The sequence below is a fragment of the Perna viridis genome, chromosome 6 (genome assembly GCF_037379345.1).
Source record: "Perna viridis isolate PV_CMFRI_1.1 ecotype Kerala chromosome 6, ASM3737934v1, whole genome shotgun sequence".
Taxonomy (NCBI): Eukaryota; Metazoa; Mollusca; class Bivalvia; order Mytilida; family Mytilidae; genus Perna; species Perna viridis.
The window spans coordinates 29003778-29027956 of NC_142450.1; the positions used below are offsets into that span (position 1 = coordinate 29003778).

At 34.6% G+C, this 24179-nt stretch overlaps 1 protein-coding gene and 19 non-coding genes across 20 annotated transcripts in view; 12 read left to right on the forward strand and 8 right to left on the reverse strand.

The window, feature by feature from the left end:
- Nucleotides 1-118: 118 nt before the first annotated feature.
- On the reverse strand, nucleotides 119-190 carry Trnam-cau (transfer RNA methionine (anticodon CAU)). The gene has a single exon. It is a non-coding gene; the product is annotated as a tRNA-Met (tRNA).
- A 273-nt stretch (nucleotides 191-463) lies between these two features.
- Nucleotides 464-536, forward strand: Trnak-uuu (transfer RNA lysine (anticodon UUU)). Its single transcript has one exon. It is a non-coding gene; the product is annotated as a tRNA-Lys (tRNA).
- A 319-nt stretch (nucleotides 537-855) lies between these two features.
- Trnak-uuu (transfer RNA lysine (anticodon UUU)) lies at nucleotides 856-928 on the forward strand. Its single transcript has one exon. It is a non-coding gene; the product is annotated as a tRNA-Lys (tRNA).
- A 281-nt stretch (nucleotides 929-1209) lies between these two features.
- On the reverse strand, nucleotides 1210-1281 carry Trnam-cau (transfer RNA methionine (anticodon CAU)). The gene has a single exon. It is a non-coding gene; the product is annotated as a tRNA-Met (tRNA).
- Nucleotides 1282-1554: 273 nt separating this feature from the next.
- On the forward strand, nucleotides 1555-1627 carry Trnak-uuu (transfer RNA lysine (anticodon UUU)). The gene has a single exon. It is a non-coding gene; the product is annotated as a tRNA-Lys (tRNA).
- Nucleotides 1628-1946: 319 nt separating this feature from the next.
- Trnak-uuu (transfer RNA lysine (anticodon UUU)) lies at nucleotides 1947-2019 on the forward strand. Its single transcript has one exon. It is a non-coding gene; the product is annotated as a tRNA-Lys (tRNA).
- Nucleotides 2020-2300: 281 nt separating this feature from the next.
- Nucleotides 2301-2372, reverse strand: Trnam-cau (transfer RNA methionine (anticodon CAU)). Its single transcript has one exon. It is a non-coding gene; the product is annotated as a tRNA-Met (tRNA).
- A 273-nt stretch (nucleotides 2373-2645) lies between these two features.
- Nucleotides 2646-2718, forward strand: Trnak-uuu (transfer RNA lysine (anticodon UUU)). The gene has a single exon. It is a non-coding gene; the product is annotated as a tRNA-Lys (tRNA).
- Nucleotides 2719-3037: 319 nt separating this feature from the next.
- On the forward strand, nucleotides 3038-3110 carry Trnak-uuu (transfer RNA lysine (anticodon UUU)). Its single transcript has one exon. It is a non-coding gene; the product is annotated as a tRNA-Lys (tRNA).
- A 281-nt stretch (nucleotides 3111-3391) lies between these two features.
- Nucleotides 3392-3463, reverse strand: Trnam-cau (transfer RNA methionine (anticodon CAU)). Its single transcript has one exon. It is a non-coding gene; the product is annotated as a tRNA-Met (tRNA).
- Nucleotides 3464-3736: 273 nt separating this feature from the next.
- Nucleotides 3737-3809, forward strand: Trnak-uuu (transfer RNA lysine (anticodon UUU)). The gene has a single exon. It is a non-coding gene; the product is annotated as a tRNA-Lys (tRNA).
- A 319-nt stretch (nucleotides 3810-4128) lies between these two features.
- Nucleotides 4129-4201, forward strand: Trnak-uuu (transfer RNA lysine (anticodon UUU)). Its single transcript has one exon. It is a non-coding gene; the product is annotated as a tRNA-Lys (tRNA).
- Nucleotides 4202-4482: 281 nt separating this feature from the next.
- Nucleotides 4483-4554, reverse strand: Trnam-cau (transfer RNA methionine (anticodon CAU)). The gene has a single exon. It is a non-coding gene; the product is annotated as a tRNA-Met (tRNA).
- Nucleotides 4555-4827: 273 nt separating this feature from the next.
- Trnak-uuu (transfer RNA lysine (anticodon UUU)) lies at nucleotides 4828-4900 on the forward strand. Its single transcript has one exon. It is a non-coding gene; the product is annotated as a tRNA-Lys (tRNA).
- A 319-nt stretch (nucleotides 4901-5219) lies between these two features.
- Trnak-uuu (transfer RNA lysine (anticodon UUU)) lies at nucleotides 5220-5292 on the forward strand. Its single transcript has one exon. It is a non-coding gene; the product is annotated as a tRNA-Lys (tRNA).
- Nucleotides 5293-5573: 281 nt separating this feature from the next.
- On the reverse strand, nucleotides 5574-5645 carry Trnam-cau (transfer RNA methionine (anticodon CAU)). The gene has a single exon. It is a non-coding gene; the product is annotated as a tRNA-Met (tRNA).
- Nucleotides 5646-5918: 273 nt separating this feature from the next.
- Trnak-uuu (transfer RNA lysine (anticodon UUU)) lies at nucleotides 5919-5991 on the forward strand. Its single transcript has one exon. It is a non-coding gene; the product is annotated as a tRNA-Lys (tRNA).
- Nucleotides 5992-6310: 319 nt separating this feature from the next.
- Nucleotides 6311-6383, forward strand: Trnak-uuu (transfer RNA lysine (anticodon UUU)). The gene has a single exon. It is a non-coding gene; the product is annotated as a tRNA-Lys (tRNA).
- Nucleotides 6384-6664: 281 nt separating this feature from the next.
- On the reverse strand, nucleotides 6665-6736 carry Trnam-cau (transfer RNA methionine (anticodon CAU)). Its single transcript has one exon. It is a non-coding gene; the product is annotated as a tRNA-Met (tRNA).
- A 6339-nt stretch (nucleotides 6737-13075) lies between these two features.
- The window catches only part of LOC148614438 (uncharacterized), a 35262-nt gene continuing 24158 nt past the window's right edge, over nucleotides 13076-24179 (reverse strand). The window contains exons 10-14 of the mRNA XM_088586177.1: nucleotides 21862-21888; nucleotides 21136-21162; nucleotides 16118-16144; nucleotides 15692-15759; nucleotides 13076-13157 (exon numbers count right to left, since the gene is read on the reverse strand). Coding sequence (XP_088442303.1) covers nucleotides 13131-13157; nucleotides 15692-15759; nucleotides 16118-16144; nucleotides 21136-21162; nucleotides 21862-21888 — 176 coding nt within the window. The 3' untranslated portion in view covers nucleotides 13076-13130. The remainder of the gene's footprint in view (nucleotides 13158-15691; nucleotides 15760-16117; nucleotides 16145-21135; nucleotides 21163-21861; nucleotides 21889-24179) is intronic.

Here is a 24179-nt window from a genome sequence, read left to right on the forward strand (position 1 = left end):
GTGCTTGATTGGTTCATATAAAACTAAATACTCACTGGTAAAACATGTTACAGATATACATACTAAATTTCTTTTGGATAAGCGTAAAAAACAAATTAATAAAGATAAAAAAAATGATTAGCAGAGCGTGGTTTCGATCCACGGACCTCTGGGTTATGGGCCCAGCACGCTTCCACTGCGCCACTCTGCTCATACTTCCTAATGGCATATTTTAACTATTTAATATGGCAAGGACACCAATATATTGCATCATTTAAAAATATATCATCAATGGTCTATCAATGGTCTGATATAGTGTTCTTGTCTGCATTTCCAACTGTCATTGTCATTTTAAAATCAACTATTAATTTACTCTGTTTTCACTTTAGTAGAATATTATACCGTTGCATATGATACACATGCTGAAAGCGTTTCCCGCCATATCACACCAAAAAAATCATATTTACCGCTTAGTACTTCGTCAGCCCGCGTAGCTCAGTCGGTAGAGCATCAGACTTTTAATCTGAGGGTCTAGGGTTCGAGTCCCTACGTGGGCGATGGATATTTTTTGATACTTTTTGAAAGTTTAGCACATTATAGATATATTTCTATTGATATACACAATGCAAGTATTTTTCTTCACATTAGTATGTTCGCAGGTGATATTGGTCACAGCTGCATCATTGAAAAATAGTTAAAGCATTGACTGCCTTCCAAAACGATTTTGAAATATAAGAAAACATTGAGATTCACATTACTCTCTTTATTTTATTTTCAAAGAAGCATTCAGTAAATGCTTCTGGTGAACAAATCTCTTCGAAACTTCAACAAATATCAAACTTTAAATAATCACTATTTCCACCTATTATTCATGGAGCCCGCGTAGCTCAGTCGGTAGAGCATCAGACTTTTAATCTGAGGGTCTAGGGTTCGAGTCCCTACGTGGGCGGCCTCCATTTTTTGTGTTTTGTTATTTTTCTATTAGTAATCAAACGTACATTAAATTGTACATACTGGAGAATGAACAAACAGTTACTGAAGTGCACGTGTTCAACAGTATTTATTTGAAAAAAAAATTTTGCTACACAAGTCGACTATCAGCATATATCTAAGTGCTTGATTGGTTCATATAAAACTAAATACTCACTGGTAAAACATGTTACAGATATACATACTAAATTTCTTTTGGATAAGCGTAAAAAACAAATTAATAAAGATAAAAAAAATGATTAGCAGAGCGTGGTTTCGATCCACGGACCTCTGGGTTATGGGCCCAGCACGCTTCCACTGCGCCACTCTGCTCATACTTCCTAATGGCATATTTTAACTATTTAATATGGCAAGGACACCAATATATTGCATCATTTAAAAATATATCATCAATGGTCTATCAATGGTCTGATATAGTGTTCTTGTCTGCATTTCCAACTGTCATTGTCATTTTAAAATCAACTATTAATTTACTCTGTTTTCACTTTAGTAGAATATTATACCGTTGCATATGATACACATGCTGAAAGCGTTTCCCGCCATATCACACCAAAAAAATCATATTTACCGCTTAGTACTTCGTCAGCCCGCGTAGCTCAGTCGGTAGAGCATCAGACTTTTAATCTGAGGGTCTAGGGTTCGAGTCCCTACGTGGGCGATGGATATTTTTTGATACTTTTTGAAAGTTTAGCACATTATAGATATATTTCTATTGATATACACAATGCAAGTATTTTTCTTCACATTAGTATGTTCGCAGGTGATATTGGTCACAGCTGCATCATTGAAAAATAGTTAAAGCATTGACTGCCTTCCAAAACGATTTTGAAATATAAGAAAACATTGAGATTCACATTACTCTCTTTATTTTATTTTCAAAGAAGCATTCAGTAAATGCTTCTGGTGAACAAATCTCTTCGAAACTTCAACAAATATCAAACTTTAAATAATCACTATTTCCACCTATTATTCATGGAGCCCGCGTAGCTCAGTCGGTAGAGCATCAGACTTTTAATCTGAGGGTCTAGGGTTCGAGTCCCTACGTGGGCGGCCTCCATTTTTTGTGTTTTGTTATTTTTCTATTAGTAATCAAACGTACATTAAATTGTACATACTGGAGAATGAACAAACAGTTACTGAAGTGCACGTGTTCAACAGTATTTATTTGAAAAAAAAATTTTGCTACACAAGTCGACTATCAGCATATATCTAAGTGCTTGATTGGTTCATATAAAACTAAATACTCACTGGTAAAACATGTTACAGATATACATACTAAATTTCTTTTGGATAAGCGTAAAAAACAAATTAATAAAGATAAAAAAAATGATTAGCAGAGCGTGGTTTCGATCCACGGACCTCTGGGTTATGGGCCCAGCACGCTTCCACTGCGCCACTCTGCTCATACTTCCTAATGGCATATTTTAACTATTTAATATGGCAAGGACACCAATATATTGCATCATTTAAAAATATATCATCAATGGTCTATCAATGGTCTGATATAGTGTTCTTGTCTGCATTTCCAACTGTCATTGTCATTTTAAAATCAACTATTAATTTACTCTGTTTTCACTTTAGTAGAATATTATACCGTTGCATATGATACACATGCTGAAAGCGTTTCCCGCCATATCACACCAAAAAAATCATATTTACCGCTTAGTACTTCGTCAGCCCGCGTAGCTCAGTCGGTAGAGCATCAGACTTTTAATCTGAGGGTCTAGGGTTCGAGTCCCTACGTGGGCGATGGATATTTTTTGATACTTTTTGAAAGTTTAGCACATTATAGATATATTTCTATTGATATACACAATGCAAGTATTTTTCTTCACATTAGTATGTTCGCAGGTGATATTGGTCACAGCTGCATCATTGAAAAATAGTTAAAGCATTGACTGCCTTCCAAAACGATTTTGAAATATAAGAAAACATTGAGATTCACATTACTCTCTTTATTTTATTTTCAAAGAAGCATTCAGTAAATGCTTCTGGTGAACAAATCTCTTCGAAACTTCAACAAATATCAAACTTTAAATAATCACTATTTCCACCTATTATTCATGGAGCCCGCGTAGCTCAGTCGGTAGAGCATCAGACTTTTAATCTGAGGGTCTAGGGTTCGAGTCCCTACGTGGGCGGCCTCCATTTTTTGTGTTTTGTTATTTTTCTATTAGTAATCAAACGTACATTAAATTGTACATACTGGAGAATGAACAAACAGTTACTGAAGTGCACGTGTTCAACAGTATTTATTTGAAAAAAAAATTTTGCTACACAAGTCGACTATCAGCATATATCTAAGTGCTTGATTGGTTCATATAAAACTAAATACTCACTGGTAAAACATGTTACAGATATACATACTAAATTTCTTTTGGATAAGCGTAAAAAACAAATTAATAAAGATAAAAAAAATGATTAGCAGAGCGTGGTTTCGATCCACGGACCTCTGGGTTATGGGCCCAGCACGCTTCCACTGCGCCACTCTGCTCATACTTCCTAATGGCATATTTTAACTATTTAATATGGCAAGGACACCAATATATTGCATCATTTAAAAATATATCATCAATGGTCTATCAATGGTCTGATATAGTGTTCTTGTCTGCATTTCCAACTGTCATTGTCATTTTAAAATCAACTATTAATTTACTCTGTTTTCACTTTAGTAGAATATTATACCGTTGCATATGATACACATGCTGAAAGCGTTTCCCGCCATATCACACCAAAAAAATCATATTTACCGCTTAGTACTTCGTCAGCCCGCGTAGCTCAGTCGGTAGAGCATCAGACTTTTAATCTGAGGGTCTAGGGTTCGAGTCCCTACGTGGGCGATGGATATTTTTTGATACTTTTTGAAAGTTTAGCACATTATAGATATATTTCTATTGATATACACAATGCAAGTATTTTTCTTCACATTAGTATGTTCGCAGGTGATATTGGTCACAGCTGCATCATTGAAAAATAGTTAAAGCATTGACTGCCTTCCAAAACGATTTTGAAATATAAGAAAACATTGAGATTCACATTACTCTCTTTATTTTATTTTCAAAGAAGCATTCAGTAAATGCTTCTGGTGAACAAATCTCTTCGAAACTTCAACAAATATCAAACTTTAAATAATCACTATTTCCACCTATTATTCATGGAGCCCGCGTAGCTCAGTCGGTAGAGCATCAGACTTTTAATCTGAGGGTCTAGGGTTCGAGTCCCTACGTGGGCGGCCTCCATTTTTTGTGTTTTGTTATTTTTCTATTAGTAATCAAACGTACATTAAATTGTACATACTGGAGAATGAACAAACAGTTACTGAAGTGCACGTGTTCAACAGTATTTATTTGAAAAAAAAATTTTGCTACACAAGTCGACTATCAGCATATATCTAAGTGCTTGATTGGTTCATATAAAACTAAATACTCACTGGTAAAACATGTTACAGATATACATACTAAATTTCTTTTGGATAAGCGTAAAAAACAAATTAATAAAGATAAAAAAAATGATTAGCAGAGCGTGGTTTCGATCCACGGACCTCTGGGTTATGGGCCCAGCACGCTTCCACTGCGCCACTCTGCTCATACTTCCTAATGGCATATTTTAACTATTTAATATGGCAAGGACACCAATATATTGCATCATTTAAAAATATATCATCAATGGTCTATCAATGGTCTGATATAGTGTTCTTGTCTGCATTTCCAACTGTCATTGTCATTTTAAAATCAACTATTAATTTACTCTGTTTTCACTTTAGTAGAATATTATACCGTTGCATATGATACACATGCTGAAAGCGTTTCCCGCCATATCACACCAAAAAAATCATATTTACCGCTTAGTACTTCGTCAGCCCGCGTAGCTCAGTCGGTAGAGCATCAGACTTTTAATCTGAGGGTCTAGGGTTCGAGTCCCTACGTGGGCGATGGATATTTTTTGATACTTTTTGAAAGTTTAGCACATTATAGATATATTTCTATTGATATACACAATGCAAGTATTTTTCTTCACATTAGTATGTTCGCAGGTGATATTGGTCACAGCTGCATCATTGAAAAATAGTTAAAGCATTGACTGCCTTCCAAAACGATTTTGAAATATAAGAAAACATTGAGATTCACATTACTCTCTTTATTTTATTTTCAAAGAAGCATTCAGTAAATGCTTCTGGTGAACAAATCTCTTCGAAACTTCAACAAATATCAAACTTTAAATAATCACTATTTCCACCTATTATTCATGGAGCCCGCGTAGCTCAGTCGGTAGAGCATCAGACTTTTAATCTGAGGGTCTAGGGTTCGAGTCCCTACGTGGGCGGCCTCCATTTTTTGTGTTTTGTTATTTTTCTATTAGTAATCAAACGTACATTAAATTGTACATACTGGAGAATGAACAAACAGTTACTGAAGTGCACGTGTTCAACAGTATTTATTTGAAAAAAAAATTTTGCTACACAAGTCGACTATCAGCATATATCTAAGTGCTTGATTGGTTCATATAAAACTAAATACTCACTGGTAAAACATGTTACAGATATACATACTAAATTTCTTTTGGATAAGCGTAAAAAACAAATTAATAAAGATAAAAAAAATGATTAGCAGAGCGTGGTTTCGATCCACGGACCTCTGGGTTATGGGCCCAGCACGCTTCCACTGCGCCACTCTGCTCATACTTCCTAATGGCATATTTTAACTATTTAATATGGCAAGGACACCAATATATTGCATCATTTAAAAATATATCATCAATGGTCTATCAATGGTCTGATATAGTGTTCTTGTCTGCATTTCCAACTGTCATTGTCATTTTAAAATCAACTATTAATTTACTCTGTTTTCACTTTAGTAGAATATTATACCGTTGCATATGATACACATGCTGAAAGCGTTTCCCGCCATATCACACCAAAAAAATCATATTTACCGCTTAGTACTTCGTCAGCCCGCGTAGCTCAGTCGGTAGAGCATCAGACTTTTAATCTGAGGGTCTAGGGTTCGAGTCCCTACGTGGGCGATGGATATTTTTTGATACTTTTTGAAAGTTTAGCACATTATAGATATATTTCTATTGATATACACAATGCAAGTATTTTTCTTCACATTAGTATGTTCGCAGGTGATATTGGTCACAGCTGCATCATTGAAAAATAGTTAAAGCATTGACTGCCTTCCAAAACGATTTTGAAATATAAGAAAACATTGAGATTCACATTACTCTCTTTATTTTATTTTCAAAGAAGCATTCAGTAAATGCTTCTGGTGAACAAATCTCTTCGAAACTTCAACAAATATCAAACTTTAAATAATCACTATTTCCACCTATTATTCATGGAGCCCGCGTAGCTCAGTCGGTAGAGCATCAGACTTTTAATCTGAGGGTCTAGGGTTCGAGTCCCTACGTGGGCGGCCTCCATTTTTTGTGTTTTGTTATTTTTCTATTAGTAATCAAACGTACATTAAATTGTACATACTGGAGAATGAACAAACAGTTACTGAAGTGCACGTGTTCAACAGTATTTATTTGAAAAAAAAATTTTGCTACACAAGTCGACTATCAGCATATATCTAAGTGCTTGATTGGTTCATATAAAACTAAATACTCACTGGTAAAACATGTTACAGATATACATACTAAATTTCTTTTGGATAAGCGTAAAAAACAAATTAATAAAGATAAAAAAAATGATTAGCAGAGCGTGGTTTCGATCCACGGACCTCTGGGTTATGGGCCCAGCACGCTTCCACTGCGCCACTCTGCTCATACTTCCTAATGGCATATTTTAACTATTTAATATGGCAAGGACACCAATATATTGCATCATTTAAAAATATATCATCAATGGTCTATCAATGGTCTGATATAGTGTTTCCCTGTTTGAAAAATACTGATTTACAAGTTTTATTCATTGAATTACATCTGTAGTTGAAAAGGAAGTTTTTTTTGAAACAGAAACGAAAGAAATATTGCATAGAAAGAGGAAAAGGAAAGGATTATTTTGTTGTCCTCCATGTTTTGACGTTCACCTGCTCAAGAATTTACTTTGTATGGACTATTTTATTCAAGTCTAAGCTATTCGTTTATTATCACGGCTACAATTTCATTGAAAATTAAATGTATTCTATACTTTGAAGATTTTTAATGGATCATATTTTAATTTTATTTTCTATGTTTCCTTTTTCTTGCATTAATAAGTCAAAAAGGTGTTGGGTAAAAAGACATTAGAAATAATAAATTTGATATTAAGTTCATATTCTTCCAAATGAAAAAGATTGCTCAAATTAAGTGACATTTTCAGTGTTATATGAATGTTTAATGTTTAAATGATTAACAGATTTATAAGTTATCTTTATGATTTTTACTTTTATAAATTACAATTATTGTATATATTGACTTAGCTTGTCAAAAGAGTATATTTAAAGATTAAATAAAAGTGAATTTGATTTGTTTAAAAGTCCTTCCAGTCAAGTCCCTGCCCCTCACTGCCAAAACGAGTTCACCAACAGAAATCAATTCATAGTAATGAATACAAGATAGATAGAAACAATAAAAATAAGTAAATTTCCCTGTGAGACCCGGAAACATAGCATTATACATATATGCATAGCCCGAAAAATAAAACCGTCCATTAAAACACTGAGACCTATTAGTACCCGAAGGTTTTTAGAGTCTATAAATATAAATATATTTTAGTTCGAGTTCGAGTCCCGCGGAGGGAACGACCAAAAATTTGCTTCGCAAATTTGACAGTTCTAACATCGTTGGGAATTTTTCAGACCCTACTATAAGTTTACGTTATCTTCCCTGTATCAATTTGATCCGATGGTGCAGTGTAGCGAATAGAGTCGTCACATTCTGAGACGTTGTATAATATTGATTTGTTGTGACATGCATCATTAATTTGATCCTCTATCCTACATAATAACGCCTAGATGAACTGTCCCGTACTACCATACATCGTGTACTAAGTTACAGCCCTAGATTAATCCTACGAGGAGGAATGACCCAGCCAGCGAAAGCTGTATTTTTATATAGCCTAGCTGGCCAAGTGGTCTAGGGCGCTGGACTTAGTGCAGGCGGTGTTGCCATAGATGTCACAGCGGTACGACTTCGAGTCCCGCGGAGGGAACGACCAAAAATTTGAAAAAAACAACCGAAGCTGCTACTTTTCAATAACTTAGAGGTTATATTTACAGTTTGTGGATTTCAAAGCTTAAAACTGACAACAACTTTGTTGTACTAGGTAAGTGAAATCGGAATAAAGAAATTGTAGGAAATAGCAGAAAAAATTAACATGAAGATCACCACACCCAATAAAAATAATATACGTTTTTTTGTTCATTCGTTATTTTGTGATTCAGCATGAAACCAAAACGAAATGAAAGGCGAGATTCTAATAACAATTTTATTTCAATAAAATCCGTATGGGAACATTTTTTGTACCTAATTCGTGTAAAGCATTTGACCCTCATAATGCGACTCACTCGTTGAAATTTTCTTATGCAAAAATTAGAATGACATTTGACTGAAAGAGCATTTTGCCATTGAAAAATGGCACAAGCTGCTATTATTCAAAACTTCTAAATGTTTCCTTTACAGTTTGTAAGTTTTAAAGCCTAAAACGGGGGAAAGTGAATTTACGGGGAAAGTGGAATTGGAATAAAACATAGTGTTGGAAAACTAACAAAAAATCAAAATACTCATTCAAAATTAGGTACATGTTTTTGCTCATTCATGAGTCAAATCGCGATCAATATAGAATGATAACCAAGATTTTAATGAGTAGGTATGCCAAATTTGGAAGAAATCCGTGAGTGAACATTTTTTTTGTACCTAACTTGCGCACGGCCCTCTGAAACAATGTGGCAAATCATGTGCTTTTTTTTTATTATTAAGAAATTATTCAGAAGTAAACTCACGGAATTAAATATTTTTCGTTTCTAAACATATTTATTAATACAAAACATTGTCTTGTAATTCCAAGATTGTGTGCTCTTAATTTAATTAAATTCGGTCATTTAATGTACTTATACTATAAATGACAATGTCATTTCTTAAGTCATTTTTGTGATCGTCATAGGACATCGCGGAAGGTAACTGATTAGGGCGGATCACATTCTTGACCTAAAATACACTTCCCGTTATTCAACTGATAACCAGAATATGATTTTCCGGATTAATGAATATGAGCTGGAATTGGATTGCTATCCGTTGCCATGGCGATCGGTTTTCCCGCAAAAAAATAAAAATTAGATTCAGTTGAAACTTGATTTTAAAGATGAAACTGACATATCAAATACAAATTTAGAAGTTTCAAGATACTTGCAAAGTAGTCGTTGCCATGGAAATCGAATGCCTGCCAAAATTTGTAGTTGCACAGATTAGAATGAAATTTGTTTTTTAAGGCAAAGAGGGTATATCGAATTCACTTTTCTGTTAGATACTGGTTAAGAGTCGCCAATGTTGCATATTTTGACAAGATTTCAAGATGGCCGCCGAAAAAATAGGATTATTTTGTTTTTTGATTAATTTAAATAATCATAAACTCTCTCTCAAATATCAATTTGAATGCAAATGACATATATTGAATACAAGACATATACATATATCCTATTGATACGGAAAAAATGCAATTTGCTCTTGAATAGCAAATGATAAGTGTGTATGATAATTTCTTAATACTGAAGGACATGTTACAGTCTTGGAAATAAAGAAAAAGTGAAATTATAAAAATGTAAGAGTAATCAAGGGAACTAAAATTGTAGCGGTAATGAAAATAACGTATTCCAGGGACAAAAACACCCCCAAATTGATCATAAAAACTTAAGTCCGGGGTAGACGAAAGAGAAAAGGAAAACTATAACACGTTAAACAATTCAGTTTTCATTGCACTGATGGATACACCGTAACGATCCACGAGTTCATAATGGCGACCATAAAACTTCTGAAGTGATGACTGCAATGTTGTAACAACATAACCCTGTCCCTACTTGTTAGAAGTCTCTGGCATAACGTACATTTATTTGTATAAATTGTGATATGAACACACCATACGCAGATGCTGACGAGATGTTGCCACAGATGAAAGGAAATTTGACAATTCTGAATGAAAAGTTGTCACGTTTGTCGTTAAGTTTGCTCCATAGTTTTCCCCTTACCATCGATTTCTAAGTGTAGGTCAAGATATGAGGCTGACTTCACAGTGTCTGTAGTATCCTTTATCTCAAGTTCTTTGGGGTAGATGCGATTCATCAAATCCCCGAAATTAGGATTGTTTAAAGATAATACGTCATCTATATAGCGGAAACTGAGATTAAAGGATCTAGCTAAACGATATTCTTTCTTTCGGATCAGATCAGCTATAGTCATCCTCATAAGAGTGAAGGAATAGATCAGCAAGTAAAGGACCACAATTTGTTCCCATTAGAATGCTGACCGTTTGTTGTATTGATTGATTGATTGATTGATTGTTGGGGTTTAACGCCCGAGCATTAATATGTCAGCTATATTCAGGCGATGAACATTAAATGGATGATAAAATGAACATTTATGATGTTGAAATGAAACAAGGGATGGGACAAAAGGATAATAGGGTCGACAAATGTCGATTGCCCCTAGAAAAAGGGGGGATAGGTAGGGTCGGGCAATTTAGCATCCTGTGGTGGAGCGCAAAGGTTCTTACTCCTATCGAATACAATACCAGGGTTCCTTAACGTGCGAGGAACGTGGTATCTTTCCTAACACGGTGCACCACTATGGTTTGCTGTCAGGTTTTTCGTATTATAGCCTGACACCCCAGCATGTAATACGTCAGGGGTACACCACACATCCCAGTTGCTCTGTGGGCAGAGCGCCTAGCCCCGGCTAGGTTCCTGAGTACTATTTAGTCGCCTTTTACGACAAGCTTAGCGCTGCTGCAGGCCTATTCTTTCGACACCCGGACCTGCACGGGAGTCAGCCTCATAAGAGTGAAGGAATAGGTCAGCAAGTAAAGGAGCACAATTTGTTCCCATTGGAATGCCGACCGTTTGTTGAAAAAGGTGTTCACCGCACTGGACAAATATGTTGTCGATCAGAAATTCCAGCATTTTGTAAACATCTTCCTCTGTATATTTTGAAGATGATTTGGATATTATTTTTTTTACAAAGTATGAGAAATCTCAACAAAGAACGATATTTTTGAATCTAGATGTACCATCTTTTTTGGAAAAACAACGATGTGTGGTGTTTTTAAGTCGGGTTTTTAACTGAGAATGGGGAATAGAAGTATACAGTGTTGAAAAATCATGAGATTCCTCATACTTTGTAAGAAATAATTCCAAATCATCTTCCAAATATACAGAGGAAGATGTTTACAAAAAGCTGGAATTTTTAATCGACAACATATTTGTCCAGTGTGGTGGACGTGTTTTTCAACAAACAGTCGGCATTCCAATGGGAACAAATTGTGCTCCTTTACTTGCTGACCTATTCCTTCACTCTTATGAGGCTGACTTTATAGCTGATCTGATCAGAAAGAAGGAATATCGTTTGGCTAGATCCTTTAATCTCAGTTTCCGCTATATAGATGATGTATTATCTTTAAACAATCCTAATTTCGGGGATTTCATACATCGCATCTACCCAAAAGAACTTGATATCAAGAATACTACAGACACTGTGAAGTCAGCCTCATATCTTGACCTACACTTAGAAATCGATGGTAAAGGAAAACTATTGACCAAACTTTACGACAAACGTGATGACTTTTTATTCAGAATTGTTAACTTTCCTTTCATCTGTGGCAACATTCCTTCGGCTCCTGCGTATGGAATGTTTATATCACAACTCATACGTTATGCCAGAGCTTGCCGAAACTACGCAGACGTTCTGTATCGCACTAGAACTCTAACAAATAGGCTTCTGGAACAGGGTTATGTTGCTACAAGATTGAAGTCATCACTACAGAAGTTTTATGGTCGTCATCATGAACTCGTGGATCGTTATGGTGTATCCATCAGCACCATGATGTATTCAACGGGTCATAGTTTTCCTTTCCTCGTTTGTCTACCCCGGACTTGACTTTTTATGAGCAACTCGGCGGGTGTTTACAGAAAAGCAGAGGACGCTTACCCGACCGGTGCACCTGGTCCATGCTCCCAGTTTTTAGTGGCGTCCGAGTTGCTCATTTACTTTTGTTACTTTGTATGTATGATTTTAGTTACTTTATGTTCTTTGCTGTGAATGTCTGTTTTCCATGTCTGGTCTTTGTCCATGGATTACATTCTTTCGATTACCGCTATAAGCTTGGTTCCCTTGATTACTCTTTCAGGTATATTCAGAAGATGAACATGAAATTGATGATGAAATGAAAAAAAGGATGGGACACAAGGATAATAGGGTCGGCAAATTTTGATTGCCACTAGAAAAAAAGGAAGATGGGTAAGGTCGGGCAATTTAGCCTCCTGTGGCGGAGCGCGAAGGTTCCTATTCCTATCGAATACCATAGCAGGGTTCTTTAACGTGCGAGGAACGTGACATCTCTCCCAATATGCGGTCAGGTTTCCCGTATTATAGCCTGACAACCCCAGCATGTAATACGCCAGGGGTACCCCATTCCGCCACCTGGGGCACACATCCCATTTGCTCTGTGGGTAGAGCGCCTAGACCCCGGCTAGGTTTCTGAACACGATTTAGTCGCCTTTTACGACAAGCTTAGCGCTGCTGCAGCAGGCCTATTCTTTTAACACCCGGACCTGTACGGGGCCACATAAACAGTGTAATATGTAATCGTGTAATAACAGTGGCAAACATGCACAGGGATTGTAACATTCGAACATTTATTTACTACTCTTATTATGTCGTTATAATGTATCAAGGCGATCTCTCTCTGTCTCTCTATCACGCACACATAGGCGACTAAAGAAAAATATTGGTAGTTGTTTTAAGAAGGCACGTGTTATGTTTTATACAAACAGACTGTCAGAGTGACTCCTGAAACATTGTTTTCAAAAATAAGATTAAGTGGGTAAGTAAACTTTCATTCCGTTTGTTTTTGTCACATGAAATTTCATTTTAATCCTTATGTATCGATATGCCTTTGAAGTAAAGAATCATGACAGGGTAATTATGTTTATTTCTGGCTTATGCTTCTAACCATCTACTCTTTTAAGTCATCAGCTCTTTCCTTGGTTGCGTTTGCCCTACAAAACATTAGTTTCAAAGATATATTATAAATTCTGATTATAATTTTTTTGTAACAAAGCTTATGAACTTCCATGGGGACGAATCATGCACCACTTATTGTGGACCTCTTTCTGTACTCTTACACATCACACTTTATGGCTAGAATAGACACCCTTCCACTTCCAAAAAATATTTGGTAGAAAAATTTAATAACACCTTCAGATATTTGGACGATATTTGGGCTCTAAACAACGATGACGTCAGTATTTATACTAAAGATATATATCCTATCGACCTGTCTTTAAGTAAAGCAAATATTGATAATAAAACATGTCCGTTGTTAGATTTTAGCATTCAAATCGATAATGGTAAACTTAAAACTTAAATTAAAGATCGGAGACATGATTCCCTATTTCCAATTATCCGTTTTTAATGGCGAGGTCCTCTGTCACCATCATATGGTGTTAACATGTCACAAGTGGTTCGATTTGCTTGTAATTGTAACAATGTTTTGGATTTTTTGATAAACAAGAAATTCCTATATTAAGGTTTTCGATATCACAAGTTCGTAAAAAGCATTGATAAAAGGTTTCAACCGACACAAGGAACCCACTCCTAAATACAGATGTACTTGTAAAGGATTGATACTTGCAGACATTTCTCAGCCTTCATTTTACGATAATATTCTACACAAAGCACAGAAAGCTCAATACTCAACCGATAACTAAACAGTTGAATAGGCTCATTCGTAAGGGATATAATTGTGATATCGTTGTCAAATCGTTAAGGATTGCAATGTTTGGTATTAACATTGATTCGCACATAGAATCTTTACATAGAAATAAAAACACTATATTCAAAAGCAGTTTGGTTGTGTCCTTATTGTTTGACTTATAATGTACCGTGATTCTCAACCCCGTAAGGGAAGATTTGGGATTGATTTTACATACGATGAGGATATAACACTTTGTAGGTTAAACTGGTCTGGAGCAGTCATGTCAGTTTACTGTTAGTAATCCTTAGTTTGTACATTTGTGAAATTTATATTCCGTTTAAAAGAACTCACACATTTGAAACTAATTTAAGGTGTGTTCAGTTGTGTAATACTTTTTCCTGATTGGCCAGATTTTAAGGTGGTAGGCTTGAGATCACGCCAAAGTACTTAAACACCGCCTCATTTTTTCGCCTGTCCAAAGTCTGGAATTTCTGGCCTCTGTATGTATTTCTTCATTTTCTTCCTTACGAATATTTTATTTATTTAATGGGTATATAGGGCTACTCTTTCGCTGTAAGTGTGTATAATCATGTTTGGGACCAGCTGTAGACTGTCCTGTGGTATGAAGATTTCCTCGTCGTTCATTGAAGACCAATATGTGGCCTTAGACTTGGCTTACATTTTCATCCAGGTGGGGTTATTGTCTCTTTAATGAGTTACATCCATTTAATATTTGTAATACGACAGTACTCTGTAAAGTTCAGCCTTCCGTTTAAAATATAATACAAGATTTGGGAGATAGTTCTATAGATAAGAAGATCAAGTATTGTCGGTCATGTATTGTACAATAAAAAAAACGGTTTCTATTCTTGGCATTTTGTCGGATATAGCGATAGGCGTTACTTGAGAATGGGAACACGGGCATTTACTATAACTGATATATATATCATATATAGGTTATAGCGATAATCAAACGGATGCAACCCAGGGACAAAGAGCAGACATGGAAAACAGACATACACAACAAAAAAATGTAAACTAAAATCATACATACAAAGTAACAAAAGCAAATGAGCAGCTCGGACTCTACTAAAAACTGGGCGCATGGACCAGGTGCACCGGTAGGGTAAGCGTCCTCTTGTTTTTCTAGAAACACCCGCCGAGTTGCTCATAAAAAGTCAAGTCCGGGGTAGACAAACGAGGAAAGGAAAACTATGACTCGTTGAATAAATCAGTTTTCATGAAAAGATATCAGTTTTTAAACACTGTAAAGTCCTCAACAGTAAAGGAAACTGACTACAATACAAAACTAAACAAGAGGCTCATCTGAAATTGAATAGCAATATTCAATGTATCTAGGAAATTTAAAGTCTAAAACTAGTCCAGGCATGTCAATATATTAAAATTTGGATGCGCTTGTTTAGCTTTTCTGGCACGTGGTTTCGAAATAAGGGCTACCGAAATTTAACAGAATAACAGGTTTAAAGAAAAGACTTATAACGATATGGAATAGAGGACAATTTGCTTATTAATTGTTATTTTATGCTTCACTCTAGGAACAGAGCGAAACAATGCCGTAATAAATTGATATTTTAATTAATTTTCTATATTTAAAAAATGGAACTTTGTTTTGTGTCAAACGTACAGATGGCCTCGGTTGAAAAAATTGAGCCTAGCAATGTGCTTGTGATGATATATATATATATAGCAATATAATTCCAATGATGTCTATAGTGGGTACTTATATTGAAGATGCTTTTTGAGAGAAAAAAAACTTTTTGTGCACCTGTTCATCAGTAAAGGTGTATAGGTAATACATAAGTTAATCAAACATACATCATTCCGCCAACTTTTCACCATATCGGTCAATAATTCTTTCATAGTATTCCGCAGTGTTTCAATGTCTGCAAAAATAAAAGTTAAAAGCCTTGATAAAATAATGCATGTATTGGTGTCTAATGAGAGTGTAAAGCCTCAACTCAAAAAAGGTTGGACATGTTTTAAGTGCACGGGTATACTTATACAGAATGTGTTGGTATCATGTAAATGTTCTCTTTAGATTCAAAAATTAAATATTATACTTTACTAATATACTATAATATAATATAACTAGCATGGCTATTTTTTTCTTCCTCATGAATTTATTATTGAAAACAAATTTTGAAAAAAAAAATCATTGATCAATACACAATATTATAATGTAATGTGCAAAGGCCTTATTCTCACATCAGTAAAAAAATACTTAATGAAAACGAGACTTACCAACAGTACCTTTTTCACCTTTGTCCCCTTAAATTTAGAAAAAAAACCAACTATAACATCAATAAATAAAGGATTATGGAAAACAAGGTTCACGACAAATGTTATTTCAAATACGTTTAAGGCCATGCATGGATATTTTACTACATTTTGAACGTATTCAGTTTATAGCGTAAAAATGGGACAAAATGGATATTTTACTACATTTTGAACATATTCAGTTTATAGCGTAAAAATGGGACAAAATGAGTATCTTGTTGTGAGTTTTTTTATTCAAATTAAATGCAAAGGTGAAGATGACCAGCAAGATTTGGTCATATAGCCAAAGAGTTATATATTGCAAGGTTTAATGCTTTTAGACACACCTTACACAATTTATTAATGGTAAATTACATTTAACAAAAGAACAATACTCAAATACAAAGAACAAAAAAAAAAAAAAAAAAAAAAAAAAAAAAACGGTTGCAATTTTGTGTTCCTGAAGGTTGAGCAGTTTCTGCTTCTTGCAGGACAACGACGTTGCTTCTTCGAAAACGTACGCCCCTATTGTTGTAAAATGTTTTTGATGAAGTATCTCTTTCAGGATTGTTGAAAAAGATGAGCAATTACAGTTCCATGCTTAATGCCCATCGTTATGCCTTCTGTCTGTTACAACACGTATCTACTGTATTGTACAATTGTATATATTGCCATTCTCAAAGGTCAACACAGTAATGCTTAAAACATCTGTACATTTATTGTTGGATTCAGAACTATACAAATTTTGGAGAACATAAGTCATTATTATTGATGTGAAATAAAGATGCTTAAAACATGCTTTGGCTCCGCAATCCGCCGATGCAACAAAAAATAAAAACAAACGTCTTTTAATTGACATATACGGAATGCATACTGCGTATAGAATTTTCATATTACAACTTATACGTGATGCCGGGGCTTGCCGTAACTCCGCCAACTTTTTTGTACCGAGCTAGACTTCTTACAATTAGGTGTCTGGAAAAGGATTATGTTGCTTCAAGATTGAAATCATCAAAACAGAAGTTTTATGGTCGTCGTCATAACTTCATGGATCATTACGGTGTATCCATCTACACCATGAGGACTGATTTGTTTAACATGTCACGGTTTTCCTTTCCTCTCCCGTCTACCACGGACTTGACTTTTTATGAGAAACTCGGCGGATGTTTCTAGAAAAGCAGAGGTCGCTTACCCTACTGGTGCACCTTGTTCATGTTTTCAGTTTTTGCTCATTTATTTTTGTAACTTTTTACGTACTATTTTGTTTGATTATTTTATGTTCTATGTTGTGTGTGTGTGTGTTTTCACTGTCTGGCATTAGCCCTGCGTGCTCTTGAATTCCGCTAGAGTCTTGGTTTTCTTGATTACTATCTCCATGTCTAAGAAAGGAGGTCACATCAGCAAATGAAGCTAACACCAATGTGATCATGATTATCTATGATTTTGTTCTTTGAACGCCTTGTAAATATGTGTGTTGAGTTGTCTTGTTGTCAGTCTTTATAACCAAAGTTAGAATTATACTTCATAGAGAAAGTTCATCAATGACCGAATTGACGAACATTCGACAATATAACATTTTCATCAGTACATAGGACACTTTTTTAGATATTGTTTTTTTTAGCAGTGACCCATTTTTAACATTTTTATTTACCTTTTACACCTGGAATACCCGGTCATCCCACAAAGAAAGTAATAAATAAAACAAAAAGATCCATATTCTGTACTAATTTGAGTTAATTTTGCGACTTTTTGTTTTTGTTCCTCTTATTATAATTAAGTCCTCACATAAAAGGAGTTTTTTTGCACAGGTTCTCTTTGATAGTAGGGCTCTAAAAACGACGTTTGGGATCCCTATTGATTTTGCTTTGTTTCTTATTATTAAGTCATCGACCACGAAAGGTCAGTGACTTACTGTTTTAACTCTGATTTTCATCATTGATATTATTATTTTATTTTTTTCCTATCAATAAACATTCCGGGTAAATTTTCAGAAACCGTTTTGTCGACCCTTAGGAAAATGTGCCCACATATCTGGTACCATCTGAAGTATTACCTAAAGTTTTCAAAACCACCAAAAAGGCGGCCATGTTTGAAATGGCTGCAAAATAAGGAGAAAAAGAAAAAAAAAATATTGTTAAATCTCAGAAACCTAGTTATTTTGGTACTTGAAATTTGGTACAGTGGTACAGTTTGATATTCTAAACAAGATTATGCCCAAACAATTTGGAAACGAAATGTTGCACGTTGCCATGGAAATCGATTTCAAGGCCAAAATTTAAAAATGCTATGATTTGGATGAAATTTGATTTCTAATGGAAAATGACACGATTAATCTAATTTAGGAATTTCAAGATCATGTGAAAGTCACTGTTTCCATGGTGACTGATTTTCCCAACAAAACTTCGGACACTTGCCCAACGATTCGAGACATGTAAACTTATTATTATTCCACTTTTGGCTCCTCATAATTCTTCCCACCGGGATCTTAAAAATCGTTAAAAGAATCTTGCAAACATATGTTGTACAACCTGATTCAGACGTTCTGTGTAAGTGTTTTAAATTTTAGAGAAAAGCTAAAAAGGGAACAAGGTCAAAATATAGGACATTGCGTTTCTTAGAAAACTAGGTGGGCAAAAACTTTAAATTTGGTTCAGTGGTAGAGTTCAGCATGCCAAAAAAGGTTATGCGAAAACATAGATGAAAGTCAAGTTTTAGACTGATAACGACATACTGATTTAGGAGTTTTCAAAAAGAGCTGTTGCCATGGAAACCGATTTTCCCGTCAAAATTCGAAATGTTTCAACAAAAACAAGATTTAGTTTTTAGGGTGAAAACAGCATGCCGATTCCAAATATTTATGTTGCAAGACAATTCAAGAATTAATGTTGCCATAGAAACGGATTTTTCTCCAATTTTGAGGAAATGTTGTTTTTGAATTGAGGGATTTATACGACATTTTGTGCAAACAAATGTACATGTAACAAAAAATTGAAATGATGGGCGCTTTGGAAAAGTATATAGCAACTTGAAAATTGGTGTGGTGGTAGGATCGATGATCTCTATAATATAATGCAAAAATGTGAATCGATATCTTATGACTGGCCTTGGTAACGGATTTTTGTGATTTTTCAGATGTTTTTCCTTGAAGAACAATTAATGAATTTAGATATCTCTCCGAAAGTTCCTTGATATATAAAGCTATCTAAGTGAGATTAAAGTCATATTTTAGTTCATTGCATGTATAAAAATGGCCGCCCTCCAAACATAATGTACCCCCTTCGAAAACAGTGTTAATATGATCAGAATTTTATGAAATTTGGTACATATGCTTCAAATTTTTTGCTACATTCACCAATTTTGTGTACTGTGACAATTTTGGGGAAAGTGCGGGGACAACTTTAGACTTATTATTTTTATTATTAAATGAAAGACCACATTTACTTTTAGTTAGGTTCTTATGAAAAAAAATCATACCCATGTAAACAAAGATATGTACAAAATGCGCTTTTGAAGCGTGCACAAGGATATGCAAAATTCGAAATCTTTGAAATACATGTGGATAGCCATATTGCAGAACTCTTCTGAAGGAAGATTATAAGCAGATTAATTTTTTCCGATCGTTTCGATTAGCTCGCGTCACGAAGTGGGTTTGGTACTGATACAAGTATTACATATCAATATGTAAACAAAGAATATTCCATGAAAATTTCTACGATCCTGTTTTTCTGATCACCAAAACATGCTGTCTTGTCAAGAGTAATCAAGGGAACCAAGGTTATAGCGGTAATCAAAAGAATGTAATCCAGGGACAAAGACCAGACATGGAAAACAGACATATACAACAAAGAACAAAAAGTTACTAAAACCATACATACAAAATAGCAAAAATAAATGAGCAAGTCGGACTCCACTAACAACTGGGAGCATGGACCAGGTGCACCGGTAGTGTAAGCGTCCTCTGCTTTTCTAGAAAGATCCGCCGAGTTGCTCATAAAAATCAAGTCCGATGTAGACAAACGAGAACAGGAAAACTATGACCCGTTGAATAAATCAGTTTTCATGGTACAGATGGATACACAATAACGATCCGAGTTCATGATGACGACCATAAAACTTCTGTAGTGATGACTTCAATCTTATAGGAAAATAACCCTGTTCTAGAAGCCTATTTGTTAGAGTTCTAGCGCGATACAAAAAGTCTGCATTGTTTCGGTAAGATCGGCATAACGTATGAGTTGTGATATGAACACTCCATACGCAGGAGCCGAAGGGATGTTGCCACAGATGAAAGGAAAGTTGACAATGGAAAGTCATCACGTTTGTCGTTAAGTTTGGTCAATAGTTTTTCTTTACCATCGTCAAGCTTAAGATTACACAAATGATAAAAAAGATATATTTGAAAAGGTTTTTGACCGGCAACACGAACACTCTTCGGAAGTAGCCATTGGATCTTTCCTCAGATATTCTAGTTTTCTAGCTTTCAATCCTGCTGTTCGTCAATGTTGTCTGACGTTTGCGTGTACGTTATGCATCAATCACTTCTTCCGTAAATTTTGCTTTGAAATTATAGGGGAAAAGTAAAAAAAATTGCGCTTCCTTCTGACATCGTAATCCATTACTTATTTACTTTCCCTTTACACACCAAAATGCTTTGGGGACGTTCATGCAAATTTCAAAATGAATGCCACGTTCAAAATGGCCGTCAAAAACCTCATACATTGCTTCTTTTCAATAAAAAAATGATGTTTTTGTTTAACGTGGCATTTTTTTTTCAACGGCTGCTGCAGAATTTTTTCAAATCCAACCAATTTTCCGATTTTTGCGAGTTCTGAGTTTACCTTGCAAACACAGACACACTTGTTGTAGTTGCATTAAGAATTATTCACGAAGTATGAATTACCGTGGTCTATTACAAGTTATGAAAATCTTAGTTTCGACAAAAATTATTTTTTTCAACAAATTGTTATTAAAGTCAGTGACAAATTTATATCGTTTTTATTTACCTTTTACACCTGGCGTGCCCTGTATTCCTACAAAGGACAACAAATAAGTAAAAGAAGGAATTCATTCTTCGGATTAAAAAGAGGTGAAAATCTTTGAACATTTCAATAAACTTTACAAAATCATTTGTGAATTTAAATATTGTGATGATCTCACTTAAATATCTTGAAAAGATTCACGAGTATCACAATAATTTAAGTGAAAATGCTTCTCAACCAAAAATTCAATACACAACAATATTTTCCATTCAAATATGGTCCTTTCGGTCACGTCATTACGGGAGGTCAAAACGTCATTGAAAGTGAATCTCTCCGTCAGGTCCTTTCTAGAGGTCCCACATACAGTGAACGAAGCTCTATAACTTATGGATGCTGTGTAGGACTATTCAAGAAGACTGATAAAACGAGAACAAAAAGATATTGATTCATTAGCTGTGTAGGTAAAAGCTGTGAGGTCTTTAAAAATACGAAAGATATTCTAGATCTGAAAATCCTCAAATGAAGATTTATATCAGAAAAAATACCATTAAACCCTATGAATTTTCAACCATATACTTTTATTCCCCATATTCAGTTAAAACATTATACATCGTTGATATTCCAGAAGAGACGGCACGCCAAGATACTGATACGTAGTACTTGGTAGATATTCCTTATACATAATATTGACTAAATAATTATATTATAAAAATATTTTATTCAAAGATTTTGGTATTGTTTCGAACTTACCTTGATCACCTTTGGGGCCCATTGGTCCTGCAAACAATAAAAAAAGACAAAAGACAACAATAAGATCTGGTTAGTAAAACGCTTTACAAACAAGTTGCAGTAGGTCGAACCCTAAAAAATTATGTTGCCTTTGTAACCATTTCTCCTACTGAAATTGTGCGTCCGATTCAAATACCTCATGTCAACGATAAAAGATCTAGATTTGCAAATAAGGCTGCAGAAAAATTGAGTTTGAGTTTTAATTCAAGCGTTTTTGTATCGTTTCTATCTTTACCTAGTTCTCTTTTTGAGGCTTGATGGTCCTACGGTTAATAAAAAGTCAATGATGAGAGATTATGTTTCGGAATTCACCATAAGTTTTGAAAAACGCATTTTGAACAATTTGTAGTAATTCCAATGCTCACGAATACTCGAACATACTGAAACATTTATCTTCATGAATTCGTACATCTGATTCAATTAACTCATGTCAACGAAAAAATTGTTTTTGAATTAATATTCTCGAAATAAATAATAATAATTTAGTTAAAGACTATTTAAAAAGTGTTTGTATCGTTTCTTAGTTACCTGGTTCTGCTATACTGGCGGGTGGTTTACAATCAATAGAATACAAGGATGAGATTTTGTTTATTAGTGATGCTTTAAATTAACTATCAGGTATGAAAAACGCCCTTCAAAACAAACTGTTGTAGGTTTAACCACACAAGAATACATTTCCAATGATTAATGAAAACATTATTTTTTATATTGTGGTTCCGATTCAATCACTTCATGTCAACAAGAAAATGTTTTAAACAAATCAATAATTGTATCATACAGGTAACTGCGACATGTATATTTTTGAACCAAAATTCTAAAACTTGAGATATTTTTACAAAATATATGAGTGGGCAATTTTGATTTCCATACGGGTTAACAAATTTGAATATAATGTTAAATTTGTAAGTCTTTGTATCATGTGAGTGCGACACATATATAGTGGAATAAAAACTCAAAAATTTGACATACTTTGTAAAATATATGAGTGCAAACACTTTAAAATTCCATAAGGGTCTACAATTGTAGTACAAAATGTAAAAATTGTAAATATTAAATATCATAATGGTAAATGCGAATTCAATCAGTATTTAAAAAAAATACACACTATTGCAACATATATTAGCACTTTTAATTTCCGAAGAGGTCACGTACAAATAATTTAGAAAAGTATTTTCTTGACTATATCACTGATACTGTCAGAAACAGTTCTAATCCTCGTCATTTTGAAGTAGATTCAGTTTTTGTGATAGGTACATGTCATAATATTCGTAATGACGTCAAAAAGAATAGTTCTAAGAATAACAGTTCATGGCAGAGACATATTAGAGACCCAAGACATATTATGATTAAGTTTTTCCAAAGCCCTATCAAAAATAGAATTTGGGAGTAACGCGTTCTTGCTGCAAAGGAAGCATGCTTTATTCTACACTACCAGGAATTTAACTACATATTTCACGTACTTTTAATGCCGATTTAAAATCAGTACTTTTCTTTCGAATAACATTTCATTAAGGAATTTCTTTAGGTAATTTCAGTAAGGAATTTCTTTAGGTAATTTCAGTACTTACCTTTTTTGTCATTTTACAGTACTTTGATTTTTTTTTATTTTACAGTACTGTAAATTTTAGTCAATTTTCAGTACTGAAGATTTCAGTAAACTTTCGGTACTGTACATTTCAGTCATTTTTTTTCAGTACTGTGGCAAAATGACGTAATTTGTTTACATATCTTTCAAGGGTTTTACCGAGAAGAAGATAATTGTGAAAATTCAAGCGCATACGTGATACCGACGGAAAACGGAAACTGGCGTTCAAATTTCAGTTGGAAACGTCAGCGTTTAAATTTTACTCACATCAGTCTTACTGCCACGTAGACATCACCAGAAGAAGAAACTGTTCTTGTAACAAGTTTGTAGAAGGACTTGAGCTTGGTATTGGCGCAATATCCGATGTTGATACAAATGAAACGTACACTATCTGCATTCACCAGCTCGGGAACAAGTCTCAAGTCCTGATATTGACACCCCCCGACCACCACCACCACCACATTCATAAGGTGCTTTTTACCCATTTCAAAATTTCAAAAAAATGGAATATTGTTAACCATTGGAATATTTCTGTTTTTTTTTCATGGTTGTATCTTGGTATTCTGGTCATATTGTGGGGGGGGGGGAGGGGCGAATTATCTAATTTTTTTCCCATTTAATTTAAGAGTTAAAATCAGGGAGGTAAAGTCAAAATCTTGGGAATATTGCATGATTTGATATGATGTTCTTTGGG